At 42.6% G+C, this 23,659-nt stretch overlaps 2 protein-coding genes across 4 annotated transcripts in view; both read right to left on the bottom strand.

Moving 5' to 3' along the window:
• Positions 1-377: 377 nt before the first annotated feature.
• LOC135495500 (cytochrome b5-like) lies at positions 378-3,473 on the bottom strand. Of its 2 annotated transcripts, XM_064784217.1 has the most exons (6): positions 3,273-3,473; positions 2,614-2,650; positions 1,972-2,090; positions 1,756-1,790; positions 1,444-1,480; positions 378-1,255 (listed from the first exon to the last, which is right to left on the bottom strand). In XM_064784217.1, the coding sequence occupies exons 1-5, from the start codon at positions 3,390-3,392 to the stop codon at positions 1,462-1,464; spliced, it is 330 nt and encodes a 109-aa protein (XP_064640287.1). In that variant the 5' UTR covers positions 3,393-3,473; the 3' UTR covers positions 378-1,255; positions 1,444-1,461. The 2 variants fall into 2 exon arrangements, with proteins under 2 accessions (XP_064640287.1, XP_064640286.1); XM_064784216.1 differs by lacking the exon at positions 1,444-1,480.
• Positions 3,474-3,805: 332 nt separating this feature from the next.
• The window catches only part of LOC135496232 (hydrocephalus-inducing protein-like), a 42,034-nt gene continuing 22,180 nt past the window's right edge, over positions 3,806-23,659 (bottom strand). The window contains exons 40-69 of one of the 2 annotated variants that reach the window (XM_064785424.1): positions 22,667-22,711; positions 21,439-21,741; positions 21,051-21,210; positions 20,448-20,873; positions 20,011-20,159; positions 19,569-19,820; positions 19,189-19,350; positions 18,642-18,731; positions 15,559-15,727; positions 14,960-15,130; positions 14,435-14,695; positions 13,951-14,184; positions 13,335-13,692; positions 12,802-13,153; positions 12,231-12,449; positions 11,625-11,900; positions 11,050-11,274; positions 10,735-10,873; positions 10,278-10,443; positions 9,914-10,061; positions 9,473-9,680; positions 9,092-9,310; positions 8,224-8,862; positions 7,769-8,074; positions 7,147-7,440; positions 6,780-6,943; positions 6,268-6,418; positions 5,792-6,022; positions 5,334-5,558; positions 3,806-5,029 (exon numbers count right to left, since the gene is read on the bottom strand). In XM_064785424.1, the coding sequence (XP_064641494.1) occupies positions 4,544-5,029; positions 5,334-5,558; positions 5,792-6,022; positions 6,268-6,418; positions 6,780-6,943; positions 7,147-7,440; positions 7,769-8,074; positions 8,224-8,862; positions 9,092-9,310; positions 9,473-9,680; positions 9,914-10,061; positions 10,278-10,443; positions 10,735-10,873; positions 11,050-11,274; positions 11,625-11,900; positions 12,231-12,449; positions 12,802-13,153; positions 13,335-13,692; positions 13,951-14,184; positions 14,435-14,695; positions 14,960-15,130; positions 15,559-15,727; positions 18,642-18,731; positions 19,189-19,350; positions 19,569-19,820; positions 20,011-20,159; positions 20,448-20,873; positions 21,051-21,210; positions 21,439-21,741; positions 22,667-22,711 (7,228 nt within the window). In that variant the 3' untranslated portion in view covers positions 3,806-4,543. The remainder of the gene's footprint in view (positions 5,030-5,333; positions 5,559-5,791; positions 6,023-6,267; positions 6,419-6,779; positions 6,944-7,146; positions 7,441-7,768; positions 8,075-8,223; positions 8,863-9,091; positions 9,311-9,472; positions 9,681-9,913; positions 10,062-10,277; positions 10,444-10,734; positions 10,874-11,049; positions 11,275-11,624; positions 11,901-12,230; positions 12,450-12,801; positions 13,154-13,334; positions 13,693-13,950; positions 14,185-14,434; positions 14,696-14,959; positions 15,131-15,558; positions 15,728-18,641; positions 18,732-19,188; positions 19,351-19,568; positions 19,821-20,010; positions 20,160-20,447; positions 20,874-21,050; positions 21,211-21,438; positions 21,742-22,666; positions 22,712-23,659) is intronic. The other variant, XM_064785425.1, reaches the window with a different exon arrangement.

Here is a 23,659-nt window from a genome sequence, read left to right as displayed (position 1 = left end):
AATATCAGGACCTGTTCTTGAAGACAGACACAACTTCCCAAGCTGGAGCCACCTTCCATCTTATCAAGACACGTCCAAAGCCTTAATTCGTCATGAATGTTCACACCATTTTGTCCAGAGGGCAATCTCCTTTATTCATCACATTCTTCTCCAAAAGGACACCAGTGGTCTTCAGACAATATACACAACCTGCTCACAGGTGATGAGGGAGAGCTTCGTGATCGGTACATTCTGTACTTGTGGAATCATGGTGGTGGCAACATTTCCCAAAGGTCCAGGCTCGTGGTAACTTCTCTGAGCTTAGACAGAAGAAGCAAGCACTGCTGCAAAGAACCTTGTGTCTTTGGGCGAACACAGCAAGATAGGAACAAACCCTGTTGTGTTTCATTCATACATAATGATGATATTTTATTTCTCTATGAAGTTATATAATATAGCTTTGGCTCAAGTGCCCAAATCTAACTCCAAACTCTTACTCTTACTCCAGCATTCCTCACAATGCTACAATAACAGAGTCATATTAGGACCACCAACCTCCACAGCAGAGACCCAGTCAACGAAAGGTTCAGATCCTCTGTACACCAGACCATCTGTCTACCAAATGTCAAAAGGTTCTGAAAATGACAAAAATGTCCTCGGGCCGTTAACTTTATACTCGATCAATATGCTAGCAGAGTCAGAGGAGTTAGACTGGGCAGGAATGATAATGGCCTATGAATTTGCTGCACAATGATAACATATTGACCATTTATACAATGCTTCAAGAATTATCTGTTTAAAGTGTTTTAACATCCAAAATGAAGAGTTGTGCAATTAAATCAATGAACCAACTATTGCTTCTGTTAGAAAAACTGTTTCATATTCAGTCAGAGATTATCGTTTTGGACAACCCAGCCTATTCCTTGAACCTTACATCAAAAAGAATCATAAGGCATGTTATCTACAGAAATCTACATAGCTTTGGAATCAACTTTCTCTTTCCCATCCTCCATTTTAAACCTGCCAAAATAAATAACAAATGGACATAACCTCGAGCTGAATTCTGCATGATTAATCAAATAGATTTGAATCAGTCCTTTTCTCAATCAATCAAGTCCTTTTATCATCTATCACTCGCGTCCTTTCACATTATAACTTGCTGCCGTGCATATGTTCAATTTCTTGTTAACTTTGCTGCTGGCCAGCGGTGACAAATCGGTAAACTAGAGCAGCAGCGAGGGCGAGGCCGAGGGGTATAATCCAACTCATCAAGGCACTGCAACGAGATAAGGAGTATACAATCATCGTAATGTGAAGAAGGATGACAACCAAAGCCTTTTCTGCTTCAATGCTTCACCACTTTGGTCAGCACCGTAAAGGTTGGTCAAATCAAATCAAATCTCATGTCCAAAAACAAATGCTTTGTACAGCATTATATGTAATTCCAGAAAACTGAGTAATTACCATTGGCAAAATCTTGTGTTAGCTGATGACACAGGAGCTACATTGAAATAAAAACATTGGTTGTTATTTGGAATGATACATGTCCTGCAGAAACGACTTGATTGGGACACAGCACAATGCAGAGCGCAAGTTGGCTCAGCAAATGTTTTCGGCAAAACACAGACACACCTGTCACTTACACTCCTGAAGTTGAATATTGACAATTCAGGTTTTGTAAACCACCAAATAAACTCTAACTTTATTTGCCAACTTTAAAACTGGCCAGGCCTAGCTCAGATTTATTGCCCGATGGAATTCATGGCTTAAGCTTACCTTCCTCCTTCACCTTGTGGGAAACCGTCTTTATTCTGGAAATACAGAAATATTTGGTTCAAGGTGCATATAAATCTCACTCGGTAACAATCACCCACACGGACGCTGCCAAATATGTCAGTATATCATTTACCAGATGAAGCCCCTTCGTATGCCAGCGCAGGTGACCAGTCCCAGCAACAATGTACCCCTTTTACGAGATAAAGAGACACTCACTGTAGATGTTGAGACTTCTCTGTCATCCTCCACTAAACTTCCTATATCGTAATCTTTCATAAGTTCCCGCGCATCAGCAGAGTGTCCAACATCTTCGAAAGATTCTGTTGCGAATGCACCTGAAAATAGTATAACAACAATACTGTAAGTGTAAAAGGAAGGAATTGTTTTTGAACAACTAACCCCCTAATTGAGCTGTGCCAAATATAAAAAATGTTTTTGATAACTTTGTTGGTCTTGGCAGAAATGGGTTAGATTAAATACACCAGTCCCGAACATTGCCAGTTGACCTCATCCCATATAATGCACTTTGACCTAGATCTCGTTTTGAAACCTTGCCAAGTCTCATTTTATTTATGTCATACTCGTATCAATGACGCATTTATTGAAATTTTGCAGACTGTGTGATGTACAGCACTTGACCTAAAGACGCACTTGATGCAAAACAAGCACTGACAAGTGGTATTCTTTGCTGAGAGGCGTCTTCATAACATCAGGCAAAGTGACTGAAAGACCAAATTCTGTTCCCTCGAGAAATGTTTGCTTTATTTGTCAAACTGTAATGGATAGCCACAGCACATCATAGTGGAGTGGGTAACTGTAAGTCCCAGCTATAATATCACACTACAACAAACAACTTACCAGCAAGTTCTAACAAGACTTCTTCACCACCAGGATGCTGAATGCAGAAAGGATTACAAAATGATTATAAAAAATGTGATGTGAAGGGTGATAGCAGCACTGGAACATCAACAGCCAACACCCACTAGAGAGGCTAGTTCCACTGAAAATATATCGAAAATAATATCATGAGGCCTAGCAGGCTTCTTATCAATAATCTGAAGCATGAGTTTAATATATACATAATCGTCTTGTATCAAGCTTTTCGAAGAAGTTTGCTTGGGTGCTGATCAGTCATGCATTTCACCCGGAACAAATGGGCAGTAGCTTATGGCATTGTCCGAAGTCCGCTTATGCCTTCTGATGTGTTCTGATTGAGCGCATTAATTGTTAAGGCTTTGAATCGTCCTTGTCGTCGTCAAAAAGGCCTATTGCATTGGTATTGAGTATTGTTCAGCGAGATGGTGCAGACAGATTACCTGCTACTGGCGCGGGCGGACTTTCGACTATCGTACCCGGTAACTCACTCTAAGCTAACATGCATTGTCATGTATGTACCTTACATTCGCCAAACACAGCATTCACCTGTTCACTGACATGTATGATGTATGCAATGGCAATGCATGCACTGTCGCACCTGACCTAGACCTTTCATCATGACTTTCAGATTTTAGTCTTACCTCTTCCAGGAATTTTGTGACATCGTACACTCTGTCATGGATAACTAACCACGAAGATTTACTGTCATTGTGTTTCTTCACTTCTTCAAGCGTGTAAGTTGTCTCTGATTTTTTTTCCATGTCGATTTTGAAGGAAAAATCACAAATAAAAGGACTGAAAATTGCACGGAAGATCGGGATCAGTAATCAATTTAGTCACCTCCGCACATGCGCAGAATGTGAAACCATTTGTTCGTTGTTTGCGTCGTGATCGTTCCTCAATAACCGCGAAGACGAATAGTGTCCTCGGCTGTGGGGAGTGATTTTGAGATTCCTGACTGGCAGACAAGATTTTTACTCTTATCATGAGTTGATGGGACCACGTTGAATTGATTATATTGTTTGGACATTGTCTGCACATATTCGCTATACAAAACTGAGGACACCAGAGAGATGGTAGTTCTCTTCAATGTTGAGATGTTACTATTGTTTTCAGTAATGAATTGATAGATTCTACTCCAGTCTAGTCAATAAATGTAAGAACAAACTCGCCATTAAATCATTTACAAGTATTTATTATTTTTCCAAAAAACATGATATCACAATACAGCCTTTTCTCAAACCAAAGTTCACTTTTTATACAATAAAATTTCATTAAAATACAAACTTTTAAATCAAGCTATCATAAATGTGCTTCGTGGCTATTTGTATTTACAAGAAAATAATTGGACGGAAATCAACAAAATTTGCCAATAAATAATGATTATCTAGGACGGTCATAAGGCTTGTAAATATATACACAGAGCAGTTAGGTTCCAACAAAAAACTGGAGGAAAGAAATGAAACTAGACCTACAATACAAAGAAAACTGGATGGAATGGAACTCATATGGTTAACTTTCACTGGGGTGTGTTCCTTCTCTTGTGCAGATAGCATGTATACATTTAAACTGGCAAATGATTCAGCAATTCAACAATAATTTTCAATAAATGTCCATTTAACACTTAAGGAAACATGACATCAGTATCAAAACACCAAACCGAATGGTGCAGAAAGATGCTGTACATCCAGTCAGGAGACGTTGCAAAGCTGGCAGCGCCTGCACTGTAAAACAGGCATCACAGAAGTGATGTTATTTATCAGCCTTTATTGGATTATGACATCCCCGTACTGCTACACAGTGCACAGATTTTAGTGTCTAGAGCATCTTCGAGGCTAAATATTACTGTGTCAAATTCCCCTCCAAATATTTTCAGTTTTGTCACAAAAGTTCAGTGCCAATCATTACAAATCTAAGGTGTGATCCCTTTCAGGTAATACACCCACTGCATACTTGAGGTTCCACCAGCCGACTTGGCACAGGTGATGGTAAGCTTCCCCATCACGACCGACTTGGAACCAGTGTCAGTCCCATCAAAACCAACAACAATCCTGTGGTCTTTACGAGACCGAATGTTGTCACCTGTCTTGACCAAGTGGAATGCTGGGTTATCAACTTGGAATGAGAAAGCAGTTGTGTGAGAGAAGATGTTACGGAATGTAATGGACGTGTTGCCACCTGCTTTCACTGTGTACGGTCCTTGGGGTTTAGGCGCCATACAAGTGCCAAATAATGGGACAGTGTATTCTCCTCCGGTGTTCGAGCTGATTACGAGACTGCCACGTGATTCTCCGAGACGGGATGGTTCGTACGTCACTTCGACTGCTACCTCTGTGCCAGTTATCGAGCCAGGGGCTGCGGCAATTGTCTTGTCAACATGAAAGTCACCATTTTCACACTAAAGGGAAGAAAATGAGAACCTTTAAAAATCACAGATTGACAATTAATGAGGTTGTGACAGGTACTCAAGCCCTTTGGCATGGGACCATTATCCGACAAGCTATTTGTACTTCTTCATCTAGGATAAAGTTGAAGATAGAAACTCAACTAAGATGCTTAGAGTGCCAAAAATCTTTCATATGAGAAGAAATAGTTCAGGGAAAAGACGCTCTCTACAGGATCAGGAAAATTCAAATGAACTCTCTAATTCTTGTTAAATCATCCGGTACAGACGACAGAAGACAGCAATATTGCCACCACACCTTGCATGTGTAATCCGTCTTCACTTTGGAAAAGTTGAGGAACTTGGCGCTCTGGACCTGTGAACTGCCAAGGTTGACCCTGAAGTAGAGAGCTCGCTCAGGTCCTGCTAGTGTGGCCTTCAGGTTCATGTCATACATGTAGAGACCAAGCTCGTTGCAGTTGAACTCCAGCCTTCCTTGGGTCTCGCCGACTTTGAGTGGGAGATACTCGAGGTTAAATGCATTCTGAAATGAACAGAAATGTAACTTTTGAGAGTTGTCCAAAGCAGGGAAAGGTATCAACACCTGTAAAACTTCTGGGACTAGATTGATGGCGAAATTTCTTGCATTGAGAATTGCCTTTTTAAAGTTACCACTTGTTTCATGAGTGATTTTCTTCAGAATATTTCTCAAACGTCTTCCCAGCGTTTTAGAATCAATACAGAGCCGAGCTCATTTTATGATATCTCTCAACTCACCTCCGAATGTGCTGGAACTTGTAATGAACTCGGCATCATCACCTCAGCGACGTTACATGACGTTTGGAAAGTGACAGCTTGCGGAAGAGGGTTCTCCAGGAATAACGTGTGCTGGATCGTTTGCCTGACAGGCGTGCTGAGATCAATGGTGCCCAGGATGCCTGGACGGATGGATTTGAAGGTCACTTCATAGTACTGGTATTCACTGGTTTGCTCATTGGTGAAAATGACCTGCAATACAGAAAATATGCTCTGATTTTCCACCATTGGTCTACTTCCGAGTGTGGTACTGCAGGCTTATTCTTGGCCACCCAAGTTGAGAGAAGTCAGAAGTCAGAATTCGGAAAGTAAGCGTGAAGTCAGAAACTTCTGTTAATTGACCAACTAGTATGGCTGGACATGCCAATTGTCTTCTCTCATACCTCGCAGAGGGGGGCTACAAATGAATCTCTGTTTCTCTCTGTACTCTTTCTTACCTTGACCTGCGAGAGTCCTTCCTTGTGAGCATTGAATGTCAGTTTATAATCTCGCTTGGCATTTCCTGGCACATCGATGTAGTCAAGACCTTTCAGAGTCGTGCCGGGGTCGAGTTTGTCTGGCTTCATCATCTCAAACTTGATCTTGAATCTAAGGACAATAAACATAATTATCTTAAGGAAGTGCTTACCATTAAATGACATCTTCAAGCCTAAGGTTTTGACATCCTATGTCGTTATCGCTTATGGAGCCAATGGTGTGAGGTCATCCTAATGAAAAGAATCAGGCTGAGCAAACGATAGCTTCAACTTATTTGTAGATAATTCAGTTTGGAAATCAGACCCTCCAGCCAAAACATCGTGACAGACAACTCAGCAAGCTCTCTCTGCGTAAATAAGTCACTGAGCAGTGACCTGTAATAAGGGTGCAGTCTTTGAAGCAATTCTGACCCTGAAAACTGTGGAGATTGTCAACTGGGCCAACTGAGCAGCCTTGAAATGACAAATATTACCTTTGTGGTTTCTTCAACCAGTTGCTAATGGTCAGCATTTCTGTATATTGTGTTTTACATGGGACGTCACGGCTTATTCTACCGTTGGGTCTTGGCGGCTCCGACGTCCCCTGGAGCTGGTAGAGCAGACCTGTACCATCAGGAAGAGGGAAGAAGACCGTCCCCTGGAAAAGGGAAAAGATGATAAAGTAAGAGAAAAATCATGCAACAGTAGTCCTTCTTCTATGGCTTTGACACTTGTGAAGTGCTGGTATCAAAGGAGGAACAAGAGACCACAGCCAGGTTTATTTGAGACATAGGCCAGGTTCTGTAGTAAAGCCATAAAAAGAAAGCAAATGCAAGGAAGAAGATGCTTCAGACAACTTACAGTGTGTTTTTTATTATCCTGTGTCATCACAAGTGGCTTGTAGGCCAGTTCATACGGTTTCGTCTGCTGTGGCTCAACAACAATGGTATCAGAACCTGTCCAGAATTCCCCGTCGATCTTCGGTTTCAGTTTCCACACTTGATTCGTACGATTGATAATCATGAGATTCTTGGTCTCTTTCTGTCGGACGTGCGTCGTGAAGTGCTGGACTTCCTTCAGCGGGGCAACGCCGGTACACATCCCGGTTAGCGTTAGCTTCAACGGCTTGCCACCTTCAACGCGGCATCGAAGACCCTGAAAGCAGAACCATACACACCTTGTTAAATACTCATTCACTTACTTCTGTTCAATAGCTGTTCAATAGCTGTACCTTTATCCACACAACCCACATGACCAGATCAGTCCATTGTAATGTTAGTGAAGTTACATGATTACTTGTACTCTGAACAAAAACTAGATTAGTGTTGGTGACCTTGTACAGAAGAAGCTATCTATCAAGGATAGCCTTAGGACTGACCAATGCTGTGTGCAATAGACAGATGTCCAAATACTGGTCATCAAATTAAATTGTAATGACTTGTTTGACAGCAATACCCCTCAGAGAGTTGTCCATTTATCTCACCTCGTATCTGATGTCCTGGTTCTGTTCTTGTGGATGGAATGCTATCTCGAATGGGACTTCCATCCCCGGAGAGATGTACCCTTCGACAGGACTGATGCTGAAGTCAGGAGCAAACTTGGCGATGTCCCAATTAAACCTTGCTCCAATATCGCCCGAGTTGCTCATGACAACACTACGCGTGCTCTGGCTCTTCTGAATCACTGCTCCGAATGGGATAGCATCGGCATCCAAGGTTATCTCGATACCCTGGCAGCTGCCAGACAGTACGAACAGTGGTTGGTACAGCCCAGCACATTCCATCATCACCTAGAAAGATGCAAATTGAAAATGAAGTTATCATTAAAAGCCTGTCCTTAATAATGGCATAATCAGAAACTACATGAACTACCTTACTGTACCAGAAACTACGCATTCAAATGATTTGATTTGTATATAAATCAACACACGATGTTTACCTCTTCAGTGAACTGGGGCACCCGTGACTTGGGAGCGAATGCCACCTCTACCTTCCTCGTGCCTCCTCGTGGTGCCAGCGTGATCTCAGACGTCGGGCTCAGTATCAGCACGCCTGGCTGCTGCAACAACGGATCGGATGGCGTCACCGCCAAATGGAAGCTGATCGGTGCAGGACTATTGTTGACAATCGGGACAATCTTCTTGACAACATGATCAATTCTAAGGGCACCAAAGTTTGTGATTTTCTGCTTGGGGTTCGCGACCTCGACTCTCATCTCAGTACCAGAACCCATGATCTCGACAACTTGTTTCGAGAGGCCGTTAATCTCAAATTCAACTTTCTCGTGATATTTCTTAGCCTCGCGTGGAAAGAAACTGAGATTGACTGCCGCAGACTCCCCCGGTGCGATGACACTGGCTTCAAAATCGTGATGCAGGAACTGAGTTTCTTGGTACAGACAGTCAACGCTGACTTCTTTCTTGTCCTTATTTGTTATGATGAGCTGCGTGGAGTGTGTTGGCATGCCCGCGCGATGGATGAAACATGCACCAAAGTTATACTGTTGGAAGGAGAAGTGAAGGCCAGGGACGACACCATTTCCAAGGATATTCAAGACATAGGTGGGGCCGTTCGAGATCTATAATGAAATGTGAAAACTAATCAGTGATGATCCTAAACCAAAGGCGATACCAATGCATTATTTCAACTGGTTTACGTCTGTTTTTGAGGAAAACAGTTTCCAAGTTTGAGTTAAAAAGTTGTTATCATAGTCAAATGCTTTAACTGTAAATTGAAAAGTCAAAGAATTGAATCAAGACACGGACTTGACTCAACTGAGAATGAAAAGCAACTTCATGCAATCTTACCCTTAGGATCAACTGACAGCCTCTCAGGGCTGTCTTACACGGTGGACAGAACGACATCACACACTTCTGCCTCTCCCCTTGGTTGACGGCTCCCTTCCCTGGGCTGATCGACACCATCTTCTTCGAGCCTATCTCCTGGACTTCCCACTCGTAATCAAAGTTAAACTTTCCATTGTTGACGATGAAGATGTTTCTCATTGAATGTTCATTCACTTCAATCTGTAATGTCAAGGGATAACCATGAAAAAACCCAGGAAACAGTAAGCAGAAGCTTTGGAGTTCAAACCTTGGAAATGGAGAAGTCGAAATCATGACCCCCTTAGTCTCTCTGGATTCAAAATGATATTGCTACACCTACAGCAAGAACCAAATCTTATGTACCTGTCCATAGTTGATCTCATTGAGTCCACTGTCCGAGAGCTCAACTCGGCTTCCCTGGGAATCCTCACACAGGACAGTACAGCTCATTGTGTAGCCCTCTGCCTTGACGTTTAGAGTTAGAGGTAGCGTCTTGCGCTTGACGTTGCAGATCAGGTTGAAGTTCACTTCTTTGTCAGTGCGCGGGATGAAGTATAAGTTCACAGGGAACCTGTAGAGAGATAACGATTAAGTGACAAATGTAAAATGTAACAGTGACATACTGTTTGTGATATTGAGCAAGTTACTTCACTTAGACAGCCATGCCCTTTGGCTGAAACACCTTGAACCAATTGCTGATCATTGGGCACCAAAATACCCCAACCAAGTGGACAGAGGCTTGTGATGGATTCCTCCACCCTGGCCAAAGACAGAGGCCAACTTAGAAGATGGGGACTGACTTACATTGACTTAGGGGGTACGATCCCACTCATAGGCTCAACTTGTAGATGTGCTGCATGTCCGGCACTGTAGCAGGAGGACTCCAGAAAAGAGAAGTGGAACGGCAGGTCCTCATTATTCATCACATGGACCATCTCCTTCGCTTCGTGACCTGAACAAAATGTCAAATGTTTTGATAAAGATGTCAAATGATTGATGCGATGATGATGTCCTCATGCATCGATGGAGTTGCTTATGCTGCTCAACTGGTCAGGCAGCACAGATTAAGACTCACAGGCATGTTCTGGAAGGAAGCTTCTCAAAACACATTGAAGCAGGTGTATGAACAACAAAGACCTACAAGTATCAGGCATACTAACATACTTACCAATGAGCAGTGATTTGAAATTGAAATGGGATCGGTCAAGTGAAACACTTGGTTCTTTGGTGTCGCCGACGAGGACGAAGGGAATCGAAATGTTCTGCTCTGGAATGATGAATCTCCAGAACGATTCCACAATGCCGAGTTCATTTGGCAGGAATTCAAATCCGATCTGAAACGAAGTGTTGTTGTCTTTTAGAACAATTCAAATACAACAGGAGGGTCATAAAGGTCCTTGGACGAAAGTCTTGCCTTTACAAAAAGGCTACTGAAATGTACATTCGAATACTCCCAATGCATATACCATTTGTATGAACCGATAATTCAGACTGTCCTAACTGGGGCTTTTCTATCAATGCTTTTATTCTTTCATTACAAAGGTGTGGCTTGATAGACCTTACGACAGTAAGTCTTATCTTCTACAATGCCACTGTAAAATAATCTGTTTCTCGCATCAACATACGTCATGTTTCTTGCCACTGCGCACACATCCCTTCATCGTGAGGCACTTGAAAACTGAGACAATCTTTGGGTCTGGATCATCCTCATTCACCCACATGAAGTCATAGGTTTGGTTGGTCGGGTTGACTATGGAGAAGAACCTGAAAGAACACATGGCAACACAATGACAGTCTGATGGTCATTACTACAAGAGAGGATGTCTGCTGAATCTGACAAAATGTTTCAAAATTTAAAAGGAGCATTGTTGAGACTGTTTTATGAACAACTTTTCTTCATTTGTTATATTCTGATCTATGTTTTGGATGACAATAACTACCTGGTGTTCTTGACTGATACTCCAATCGAGTTGAACTCAATGACTCGTGTATTCTGATCCAAGGTGGCACCAGGAGGAGCGCCGCGTGGTCCACGCAGCTCTGGGTTTCGCCGTGCACCGCTGATGTAGTCGGAGTCTTCAAGCTCAAAGTGACAATAAGGCAGAAGACTCTGCCCCTTGACGCTGATGACTGGACCTTGCTTTCCCTCCTCAAGATTCGGAATCCTGTTGGGATGATGATTCGATGACAATTACACATTGCATGGAGAAACGAATAACTTTCAGCTAAACTAATCTTTAGAGTGCTTTATTCCTTTTCATCTGTTTCAGTATGGAACTTACCAAGAACTGTGGCAAATTTAAGTAAAATTCAAGATACTAGAAAGTGCCAGCGGAACTTGCCAGTGACACTTAGTCAACCTGGGCTCAACAGACCAAGAATTTGTAGATAAAGATTTTTGTAAAATTTTCAGTCAGCAGAGTTACATGTACGGTACCTACTGAAAGAAGACTCAGCATTCATCATGGTTTTACATGATCAAAGGTTCTAAAGCAGAGAAGGATATACCACCTACCTGCAGATCAATCGACCTTCAAATTCATGGACATCGAGTGGTGAGAACTTGACTGTAAATGAAGACTTCTTTCCTGGCGAAATCGAGCCACTCTCGGGCTCGATAGAGAACGGCACAACCCCTGTATCACTGACACAACTCAAGATAGAGCTAGCCTGGGATGATGGACGCTCGTTCTCGGCAAACGTTACGGAGCGGTTCTGCTGCGGCACATCCTCCATTACGACCTGCCAGTTGTAGTCCATGGCAGTGTTGCCTTTGTTGCTCAGGTTCAGCCTGAAAGAGATGAGACCAATTGAAATTTGTTCTCAGTACCATCTCTCCGGAATTCTCTAACACTAAGGTTGAACTTCACTGCCAGTGCATGGCATACCCAAAGAGGGTGAAGGGCAGTCTCACAGGAACCCATGCAGATCAAGAGACCAAATAATAACAATGATAACAAATCTGGCCAAAGGGTACAAGCCTTGTAACAAACTTGAGAGGTCGTACAGTGAGGATAAGCAGAGTTTATGGTTAAACATTCTAAAAGTTCATCGAATGCTGAAGATGTTGAAGAAAAGAACAAACTCTGGAGACAAATAAAAAACACTGCCGTGGACTCACTCAAAAACTCTTGTCTGGAACATGAGTGTATCCTTGAACTTGATGCTCTCAACTTTACACTTGTATGAGGAGAAATCGGCGGTGGCCGAGACAAGAAGGTCAATCGTTCTCTGGCTCTCAGCCATCTCTTGGAAGGCTGGCTCTGGCTCTGTTTCCACCACTTTCTTCTTTGCTGGTCTCAAATTAGCTGGAGTTGCTGGGGTATTCGGCTTCACAGATCTGAAAAAAAACAGTAGGGTTAAGTTCCATGTGACTATTTGCCAATGTGAGTTCTATCATAAAACAGCCAAAGACCAAAGCGCATGTGATGACCTGTGACCATGAGAAGGGTATATCATACCAGATCCCAACATCAAAAGTTCTGCATTTACATAATTTATGAAACACAGACTGGCATAAAGTTGTTGTAAGAAGTCGATTTACAAGTCAATTTCGGAGACTTTGAAAGCAGGGTCTAATATTAAGGATATTAAGATCGCTGGATGTCTTTGAAAGGCTAATATCTTGCTCTGTTCTTAAACCGAGACCAACAGGGTAAAGTAAAGGCAGATACACTACAGTCTGTGCTTACCCATCAGATGTTGCTGCCGAAACCTGACTAACATCTACCCACTTCACTGTCCTCATCCTGTCGTCCCAATCAGCTACCTGGTTCACAGGTTTATCGAACGTAATCTTGGTGATTTTACACGGCACGATTTGTTCAGTCAGAGACTTTGGGGCATCGGTTTTGAAAGTGACTGTCATATCTTTTGTGCATCCAGCGTGGAGGTGGCCCGTTTGGGGTGAGAATTTCAACTCGGGATGCTCCGGCCACTGGAATCTGACGCAATCTCCAACAGAATGGTTGGACAGGGAGAACGTTAGAACACGTGGTTCCCCAATGTGGACATCACCAAAATGGACGCTGTTGTTCTTTGCAGCTGAAAATACAGAACAATAGTTTAAACCAAGAAGAAAGTTTTTATTACAGCTACCGGGTATTCACTAAACATGTATTTTCATAGAGGCAGGTTCAGATCCAGAGGGGGGCACTGGGGTCATAGGGGGAATGGCCTACTTCATTTGTTCAAATGTTTTTGATAGAACGAAATTTCCTCTCACCTTCAACATCCTCATCCGCCATGTTCCCTTCCAGTTTCTCTGGGTCGCTCGCCGTGAACAGGCTGTGTATATTATCCAACGATATATCGTCCTCGTAACCCTCGCCAACCAGCTGTACAATCGAATCTTCATACTGGTTGTTAACGACTGTCAATTTGACATGCGCTTGCGATCGTTGTGGTAGATTTGGTTTGAAGACGACATCAAAGTTGGCCTGTTCACCGACGCCCATGATGAGACTGGCTGTATGCGGTCGCTTCTTGGCCTCTGGGGTGTTGTCTGTGTTCATGATGGCATTGGTGCCACTGCTTGGCTTGAGCTGGTAGGCCTCATCGGGGTCAAGAAGATCAATATCAACCTAAAGAAAAATAGTTCAATAAGAAACTACATCGTAGTCCCGCCCAAAGTGATTGATTCCTGTAACAAAGCTAGACAAGCTTATACCAAGGGGAATTAGACACTCCACAAAGTTGGAGATAAACAAGGGCAATGCAGCAGGCCTCCAAAAACAGCCTCCTGTGAATGCCCATAGCTCCTCACTCATGGCACTCATGGCCCACTTGTTTAGTAGAACTCATATTGGCAATACAGATTTGGTCAAGAAACCAGAACCTACCTTGCACGCCAGTGTTCCATCATTGACCAGCACAAGCAGCTGTGTGTCTGTGCGTCCAAGAAGCAGACGTCTGAATAAACAGAGCGGCTGTCCCTTCCTGTTGCGGACAGACGGCTTTGCAATAGAGATCCTGGGCAGGTTGCCCTCTCCTTGGATCTCAAAGGTCAGGTGACGACCCTTGGCTTGCGCCTGGGGAACTCCATCTATCGCTGCCTCAAAGATGGCACTGAATTGCTGAAATCATGCAAAACGGATTCACTTTAGTATGTATTGGGAGTCACGAGTGGAAAACAATATAAACACAGATATCACACACAGTTTATTCTGAATTCCACCCAACTAAGTTTGTATCAAATGTGACAATGTAAGAAGACTGACCTGCATAGAAGGAGGTGTGAAATCTAAACACAGATATCACACACAGTTTATTCTGAATTCCACCCAACTAAGTTTGTATCAAATGTGACAATGTAAGAAGACTGACCTGCATAGAAGGAGGTGTGAATGTGACACTGGCATACGTGTAGCTGTGGGCTGCGATCTGCGCACGCGCGGGCTCCACCTCGTAGATATCCTGCGACTTGGACATATGCTTGCTGAGAATTGGTTTGATATTGAACAGCACATCACATGGCACCTTATTCATGTTGGTGATCTTGAACCGTGCCTTGGCCTTGCTGCCCACGATCACGTTACTGAAGACGAAACGATTTTCATCTTCTCCATAGATGCCACCACTTTCAACCTAAAGACAACAGAGAAATAAAAGATACTATAGAAACCTGAGAAGTATTTGTGTCACTAGATGACTGAGAAAACGTTATTTTATCTTTTCGCTTGAACTAATTTCCCAATAATAATACCAATGCTGTTAAGAATTGTGCACATTGTGTTTTCATGTTTTGAATCCAGATTGTGAAAATTGTGCATTTCATGATAATTTCATTGCATTTCATATTCTGAGTGCAATATTTTGAGTATTTTGATAATGCTACGCGAAGTCACCTACCGCATTGTTATGATGGAAGATGCTGAGGTTTTTACAGACTCTGTGTTCTTCAAAGATTGAGCCAAGGTCAGTGATGTTGATGGTCGGGACACACGCTTCTGCGATCAGCTTGTATGGAATGCCTTCCTTGTGGTCCTTCGGGTCACGATCGGTAATGTCGATGGCGATTTCCTGAGTAGAAGAGATGAAATTTTATATCTCTAGAGGATAATCACACCCTCAGGCCTATACACCTTTCCAGAAATGGGGCGCTGAGTGTCCGAAATAGTGATGTCATAAGGGGAAACTAGGCCTTATGGTGGAGGGACAAAGGAGATAGTCATGGTTGACCAACACACTTGAATGCCTTTAATGACGGCAAGGGGGAAAAAGTTAGTTCCAATGCAAGCCACCAATTTCGGGAAGCATGTATAGTCAGCACTAATGACCAAGCTTCATGTGCAAGGGGAGATGCATGCGGTGGACTCTGGTATCCAAGGATGGACAAAGCATGGAGCTATGCACAGTATACACTTTGCACTTATACCAGAAGCCTGAAGTATTACTGAGCAATATTGGGCTTCAAATCGAAAATTCAAGAACAAAAAAGGACCTCTTACCTCTTCACACTTTCCAGCAGATTCTGCAACACATTCCACATTGATCGTCTGGTGATTGTTGGGCAGGACTTGTCCAAACGCTGGGTAGATGGTGAACATGCCAAGCACGAGGCGGGCGGGTCCACCCCCACCACCTCCACCACCACCACCACCTGCACCGAGCTCTTGTCTGGAAAATATAAAGCTCTATGTTAGATAGGTAGATAAAATGAGGTAGATAAAATGATGATGATTATACATGTATAGTGAGTTCTTATGCAGTGCTTTTCACTGTAGTTGAGAGTTACAAAGTGGCACCGGGGTTTCGAACCCGCCATCTCCCGATCACTAGGCTGACACTAGCTCAACCGTTGCGTGTGACCATGCAGAACAGCAATCCTCAGATGGGTGAACAGCATCCTCATTAAGGCCACCAAATTCGTCTGTTTGTTAGTGCATCAGCGATAATAAAACGGAAAATGTCATGGTGTACACAACAGTATTCTTCAACAACAGAACGTCAGAACTTAAAACATACAACACATGTGCTTACTGTGCAGATCGGCGTGAGACTGCGGCTGTTTTTACGAGTTTTACTACATTTGTATGTACCAGAGTGCTGTATAAGTGAACTGGTGCAATTTGAAAATGACTGCAGCAGGCATTATGATCATCAAAGATGCTGTTATCAATTACAAAGGGCATCGAAACATGCAGCTTGGAGCTTGCTGTAGTGTACACCAAAGCAAGGTTAAAGGAAAGGGCCCGCCAAAAAATGGGGAGTTTTGGACGGCCCGGTCAAAACCTTAGGCGGGAATAAGGTTTCATTGATAAATATAAGGAGTTTCAAGGCCCCCAAATTACTTGTAAGGTTCAATAGATACTGGCCTTTTATTGGTTTACCGTTTGCGTATCATTTACATACTCTCATCTTGAAAAATATGACAATATTTACGATCACGTTATTGATTTTTGCAACATTTTCGGTAACGCGCCCCTTGCGGATCTGTAAGGTACCATTCGGATGCTTGAAAAATGTTAGTGGCGTGGCTCCATCTGCTACAGCTGTCACCGCGCCGGTGTTAGTCTCACGTCTTGGCGTCTGCACCACCCTTGGGGAACACCTCAATGCCGTTGGCGTACTGACGAGACCAGCGTCGCTAGAGGCTCCGACATTCGCCATGAGCAGTGACAGCTAGGTCACTTGGCTGGAATGGCCCCATCTCCTCTTCACTCATGTTCATTGCCGGCAATTCTGGCAAATATCTTGAGTCGTCATGGTTGTCAAACAAGTCTTGGATAATATGCTGCTCCATTTCTTCTCTACTGTTCGGATCAGGGGCCTCGCGGCTCTCCACCGGCCCAGAATCCACCGGCGACTCGAAATCCATACTACTATTCTCTCCATTTTCTCCTCTCTCCAACTCACAACTATCGCTATTGACTGCGTAACATACACTAACATTCTTTCGCTATCATTGCTAACTTCATTTACTAGAACACTGGCCTCTTTGTAGCCGATTATGTAACCCATAGTTGAAACACCTGACAGCGCCGCCCGGCATGATACACGTGCTACTGGCATATTTATAACTCGTAGTAAATAAGGTTGTAAAAATATGCAAATGAGATGCCGTATATGGAAACCATGACGTCACTAAGCAGTGCTTATTTCTGCTACGGGTGGCGCTGTTGCTTGCTTCTGGAGGCGCTATTCAACCTTTAAGAATAAGATACATCCACACCGACATTCAAATAATCATTCAAAGTTTCCAAAACCTCATCGTAACATAGAAAATTAACAGCTAAAAAGAAAATAAGTTTAAAGGTCTAAATTCAGATGGCAGGATACTGTGGACCAAAGAACAACATCTGATTCACATCATAACATGTCATGGCAAGAGGCCTCTTGCAGACGTGATGTCAATGGGTTGTTGTTTTTCACCAAATAAGTGTACTAAAACAAAGCAGCGAAGCAAACTAAAGTAAAGCAAGATTAGTAAGCAGCTGGATACCTTTTCTTGGCAAGTGGCAATCTTGGAGTAGCCTGCTGACTCCCTGCGGTCATATCACTATGTTTACAGAAAAGAAGCCGTCAGTATCAGTTCACAAAAACAAGGATGATTATTGACAAATTACAAGTAGCATGAGCAGTAAATGTTAACACTAAGAGAGTTATTTATTGGTTACATCATGTCTATACCAGGAATTTCAAAATCTATTATGCACAATTTTCTCCAAAACTGTTGCAGATGGAGGAAAGCAATACTTCAAAGTTGTCATGCCGCTGAAATTTGGTTTCACAGGTGGAAGCCACTTTATGATATCCCAGGACTTACTTTTAAAGGAAGACAGATGTATGCAATACATGATGAAATAGAATGTTTTCATGACCGCCACTATATGGCAGCACTGTCTGTCACACAATACAAGTGTACAACACAAGACAACACGAAAGATGTTTCACAGCAGGAAAACATGTAGGAATAGAACAGAGTGGAAATAACGACAGCACTTAGAACGATCCTGACTTTCTCTTGGGCACCATTTGAGGAGTGGTCTAGGACTGCCTTGTTAAATATTCAATGCTTCCAATGCCTTTGAATTTGCCTTGAACCCATTCAACTGCTATGGCAAGGATTAGTATGACTGAAGCCTAATGCAGATATTTCATAGTCACACATGAAAAGCTAGGAGACTACACTGCACTGAAAAGGAAATAATATCACACTGCTAACAGAAGGAGAGTCACTCGGCAAGCTGAGACGCAGCAGCAAAAGGAAAGCTCTACCAACCTAGCACTGCTCCTATTATTTGGTAAAAAATTGAAAAATGCTTTTAAAGACACCTTCAAAATAAGCTGGAACTCATCTAACTCAAAATAGAGAACCTGGAAATCTGCCTAGCTCTCTGTTATTGTTAAACAAGCAAGTGTCAGCTTTACAAATGACATGTAAACATAGCTCTCCCGAGGTGACATATTCTGGGGGCCAGGCCCTATCACTGGCATGGTTAAAGAGAGACCTTCCCCACCATTCTTCCAGGTGAGCAATTGTGTGGTCACACGAAACACGCATCAAACAAAACTCAACAAGAAGTATTACCTGATTGATTCAGCACGTTTTGGTTTAGCGATGGAACGTCCCGAGCTTGAACCGTCTCTTGACTTGGTGCGCTTGTCTCCCTTGACCGGCCTGGAGAATGTGAAGACGGCAAGCTCAATGAACATGAACTGATCTTTACCAGGGATGGCCACCTCACAGAGATGGCGCAAAGATTCCAATTAACCTGTTTGTTTTTGGGTACATTTTAGCTCCGGTACTCTCATGAAAGTCATCAGTTAATTGGTAGAGTTGTGTGTCTAATATATTTTTAGTAGGGGTCTCAGGATAAAGGGCACTTTTGGGAAAATGTGGGGAAGGATTATTGATTCTTTCAAGGGTGATTTCATTAAGGATGAGTACCTTGTAGGACTAGAGGCTTATCATGCTTTTAGCTCAATATCGTAGGTCAATATTTTCAAAAGTAAAACAAACATTTTGAGGAAGAACGGCAATTTAAGACATGCAAAGGAGTAAGAGTTGGTTATTTGCCACATGAAATTCTCTTATCTCTGAAATTGTCTGATAGTGATTGACAGAATCTACTTACGGCCTTGACCTCTGTTGCTGTGCCTCAGCAGCTTTGACCAGTTTCTGAATGGTATACTTGAAGTCATATTCTCCCTTGTTTTCAATCAGGAAACTTCTTGGTTTCTTACTGTTTACCAACATCGGGCCAAAGTTGATGTCATTCACAGGATAGATGCTGTACCTGGAAAAGAAGCAGACGCTTAGGTGAATAATGTGCCTCACTTACGACCCAAGGGTCGTAGGTTCGAATCCCAATCCATCCTAGTAGGTGAGCACCACCCTGATACCCAGAATCCTTTTTAGACAGACCCAGGTGAGTTAAAATCTCTAAGTAAGATTGGCAGTTATGATAGTCACCAGGTGGCAGCACAAAGATTCAGGCGGCAAACAAACACTTACTTGCTGAAGACTGATCGCACCGTGACCTTGACCGGGATGCTGGCAATAGTCTCGCCACCCTCTGCGATGTTTGGCTCGATCACCTGGCATTTCAAGATCGGCAGATCCTTGATGTTGACCTCTTCAGTCGATCGGAAGATGATCTGGACTTGAGTTGGTCGGTCGACGGGAGTCAGGGTGCCGTGTTGTGGAATGATGGAGAAGAGCTTAGTCACGTCAGGACATGTCGGGTCGCATGACTCAAATGTGAAACTGAAATTGAGGTAAATTCAAATTTTAAATGTTGAAGTTTTAAGTTTTACATTATTACAAGTCAGTCTACACTTCTCTTTTGTGCAGGAGCAAAGCTCATCATATCAACCATCAGCACATTTTTTCTTCAAGATGTTCAAAAGTAATCTCATCAGGTTCAGCAGATGACTGGATTGTTGATATCACTTACTTGTAACTGATCTCATATTTGCCTTTGTTTTTGAGTGTACACGTCTGCTTGGTTTCATCCATGACACGGATTGTACCAAAGTCAATGCCGCCCTCTGCACCCTTAGGGAAGCTCATGTCTAAGGCAACGTCGTACGCTTCTGCAAACACCTGTAATGAGACATAAAACTATAATTTATATGTAACTTCTAAGATATAACTCAGTTGTCAGTTTATTCAATAAATTCATCTGACCGTAGTTGGAGAACTGTGATTTCATTGCAAGGCCAATTTTAAGGCAGCATGAATTTGCAATGAAGTTGAGAGAACAAAATCATCAAATCCAGCACCCATCTCACACATCTTGTCCAAGATTGGCTCTCAGTGCTTCTCAGGAGAAAAAAAATGATGGTACCATTACTCACTAACTTTAGAGTTTGCAGAGAATAGTTTACAAACCTGAATGTTTTCCGTCTGAACAAGACCCATGATGTTCTCAACATCGGACACCTCAAGGCGAATGCTCTTCTTGCTCGTGGAGATTGGTTTCATCGCTCGGAAATGGGCATTCAGGGCAAACTCCGTCCTTGGCTGGATCACACCCGCATCTTGTGATACCGAGAAATCATCGCCTAAGCTTTCCATTCCGCTGATCTTCCACGCGACGGGAAGGAGTGTGCTGTTGCGGAGGTAAATCGTCTTGGTGTCTTTACGATGCAGTAAAACTTTGTCGAAATGAAGCTGTTTCTTGTCAAGTTCGAGTTCAGGACGAACGCCGGAGCATGTTATCTTGAAAATGATTGGTTCAGGGTTCTCTCGTACGCAGCACACGATTGCGTCGTCATACTGGCCGGGGACTTTAGGATAAGCCCACACGTTGAGCTCCTGGAAGATAAAGTGTTGGATGATGACTTAGATTACCGGCACTGTTCATTATGTAATCAGAACAGGGCATAAATAGCCCCATATAACTAGGTGTATCTTCTCAATCAGTGTGAATTCTTTTCAGTTTCAAGATATAGGGACAAATATGGTTCTGTGGAATGAAAACGACTGACTAACCTGTTGCTCTCCTGGTTTGAGGACCATGTTTGGCGGATCTAACAGGTAGGTCTCAGCCTTGCTATCATTGAGGAAGCAGAAGTTGATGTCAGCATCCAGGGGCGATGTATTCAGCACTGTTATCCTCTCCTGGTTCTCAGGGAACTTGCCTTCCTTAAACCTGAAACAACATATCGGGCAATTGATACACCATCCATGAAAGAATTTTGTATCTCGGCCAATAGATAGGCAGTATATCCCTGTTTCATTATCGGCTTACTCAAATAAACTCTCATTAAAAACTGATTGCCAAGTATGTAGATATTGATCTGCTTTCACAGAGCTTCTACTCCTTCAACAAGGTATATGGACATGGCTTGATATTTGATAATTTCACGACAAGACTTACTTTTCTCTTGTTTTACCCACAAGGAGTGGACCAAACTCATAGCTTTCTGTGGTCAAGATGTACTTCTTGATGACGATATCGTCCGAGCGCTTGTTCTTCTTGCGATGCGGGAACACAATCCTCGGTTCCCTACTGATGGTCGGGAAAGCACACACACCGCGGCAATAGAGCTGGTAGCGCCTCCTAGTGCCCATGATCTCGAAGTTCAACGTCTGATCGAACTGGCCAAGATCTTCAGATTGGAACCGGAGACGTAACACGACCTCACCTTGAGCAGGGATGACCCATCTGAACTGGTTCAACCTGAATTGAAAGAAATTTGGTGTTCAAAGACGTCACAATCTTCACTAAAGCACCATGGAGAAAGGGTAGCTATTCAGCTTTAATGAGTTCACCGTTCCTATTATTCGTGGGTCAGGCCCTAAAAAGTGGCGTACTGTAAGTGCTGTTCTTGCATCTTCCTATTCCTGATAGTAAATACAAGATGGAATCAAAACATTTCACTTGCAAAGCAACAGCTAGAATTGGAAGAGAGCTGTGAGTGTGACAAGTTTTTTCCTCACTCCTAAGAAGAACAACAATATGCTTATTTTGAATTAACAGCAACTATTTACACCAGACTCTTTCAACACAAAGCATGATTCGGCACTGTTAATACACACAAGCATAATAATAAATATGAAGTTAAAGAAACACAACAAAAGCATATATTACAATATAGCAAACAGAAAGAGCAAATAAAATTACAGCAAACCCAACGCAAAGCAAAGCAAAGGGATGGGCATTGAAACATTTTAAAGAAGAGTTGAGAGGGCACACAGGTGGCCGTTTGGGGGAGCACCGACTGCCATGGCAGTGGAGGCCCTGGTTGATAGAGCCCAGACTGACCCTGTCAAACCGTCTCCAATCTCAGTTGGTTGGCCCATGGATAAGCTGCCAATTGTGACCAAGTTTGGCAATTTGAGCTGGGACACTTTTTTGTTGGCATCCAATTTACATTTACATTGTGGCTTCCAGGCAAACTGACAAATTTTATAAAAATATTTTCACATTTTTGGTATTTTCAAGAATCTTAAGAGTAAAAGGAGAGCAAATTAACAGCAAGCCAAACACAGTTTGTACAAAAGCGTGCAGTGCAGAATGACAAACAAAACGACAACAACACAATGTTGCACATCAATTTACAAAACGTGATACGCGGTGACGAAAACACATCTGTCAGACTCACTTTGGCCACCTTCCATCAGTAATCGGACCGTCTAGACCGCTGGAACTAAACACAGGGCAAAACGATAACATCAATTTTGGAGTATACTGTCTAGAGTCAGGAAAATAGAAATACAGTGGAACCTCCCTTAGCGGACACCTCTCTATGAAGGACAACCTCTCAATTAAGGACACTAGGTTTGGTCCCAATTGGTTGTTTCCATTCAATTTGACCTCTCTAATCAGGACACCTCTCTATTAAGGACAGCACTTGTCAGTCCCAAGGGTGTCCTTAATAGAGAGGTTCTACTGTACAATTATGCACAATGCTGAAGTTCCAGTTCACCATACGTGAGCACACTACACATGTGGATATTAATTCTCACCCCTGAAGGTATTCACAAAAGTTCAGAATATCAAACGATGGTCAAAAATTAATTTTCATAAAAACTGATGTAACACACGACAGTACACATCATTGGGAAAAATATGAGTCGAAATGATAAAAACAGACAATGAAACTAATTATACACCACAAACCACTGTTAGAATGTCTTTGGCATAAACATACCAGTATTGTACGTGACTACAATCAAGAGTGGAATAGAGATACTGGTCAACAACTTTAGTATTTTCAATCCAGGGAGCATATCCTTAATTTTTGAGCCTGAACTTTTTTGTTGTATGTTCCTTTATTGATTGTACTTTTAGTGTGGTCCTTTAATGATTATGATACTGTGTAACGTGTTAAGATACCTCGAAGGACAAAACTGCCTGACCTGAAACCCGACTTCCTGACCAAGTATTATGACAGTCACATTCACAAAAGAAAACATATTAAGCAAAAGTCACGAAAGAAAAACACTCGGAAATTTACCTTGAGCATGCCAAGGGGAGATTTTCCATTGAGCTACGACATTTAAGATACAAAGTTAGGTAATAGCACTGGGTGTACTGAAGGGAAAGGATTATTCTTTGTGCATTGAATCATATGCACACACCAGGCTGTTGCACA

This window comes from Lineus longissimus, chromosome 11 (genome assembly GCF_910592395.1).
Source record: "Lineus longissimus chromosome 11, tnLinLong1.2, whole genome shotgun sequence".
In the NCBI taxonomy this organism is placed as follows: domain Eukaryota; kingdom Metazoa; phylum Nemertea; class Pilidiophora; order Heteronemertea; family Lineidae; genus Lineus; species Lineus longissimus.
Note: the sequence above shows the minus strand (reverse complement) of the source record. Positions and strands in the feature narration are given on the sequence as shown.

What these genes read in the sequence shown, in the direction of transcription:
- LOC135495500 (XM_064784216.1), bottom strand. Translation starts at nt 3,392, where the DNA reads ATGGAAAAAAAATCAGAGACAACTTACACGCTTGAAGAAGTGAAGAAA. An exon ending in AGTCTTGTTAGAACTTGCTG is followed by an intron (nt 2,091 to 2,613) that starts GTAAGTTGTTTG and finishes TACTATTTTCAG; the next exon opens with GTGCATTCGCAACAGAATCT. An exon ending in CCACAAGGTGAAGGAGGAAG is followed by an intron (nt 1,256 to 1,755) that starts GTAAGCTTAAGC and finishes ATCTCGTTGCAG; the next exon opens with TGCCTTGATGAGTTGGATTA.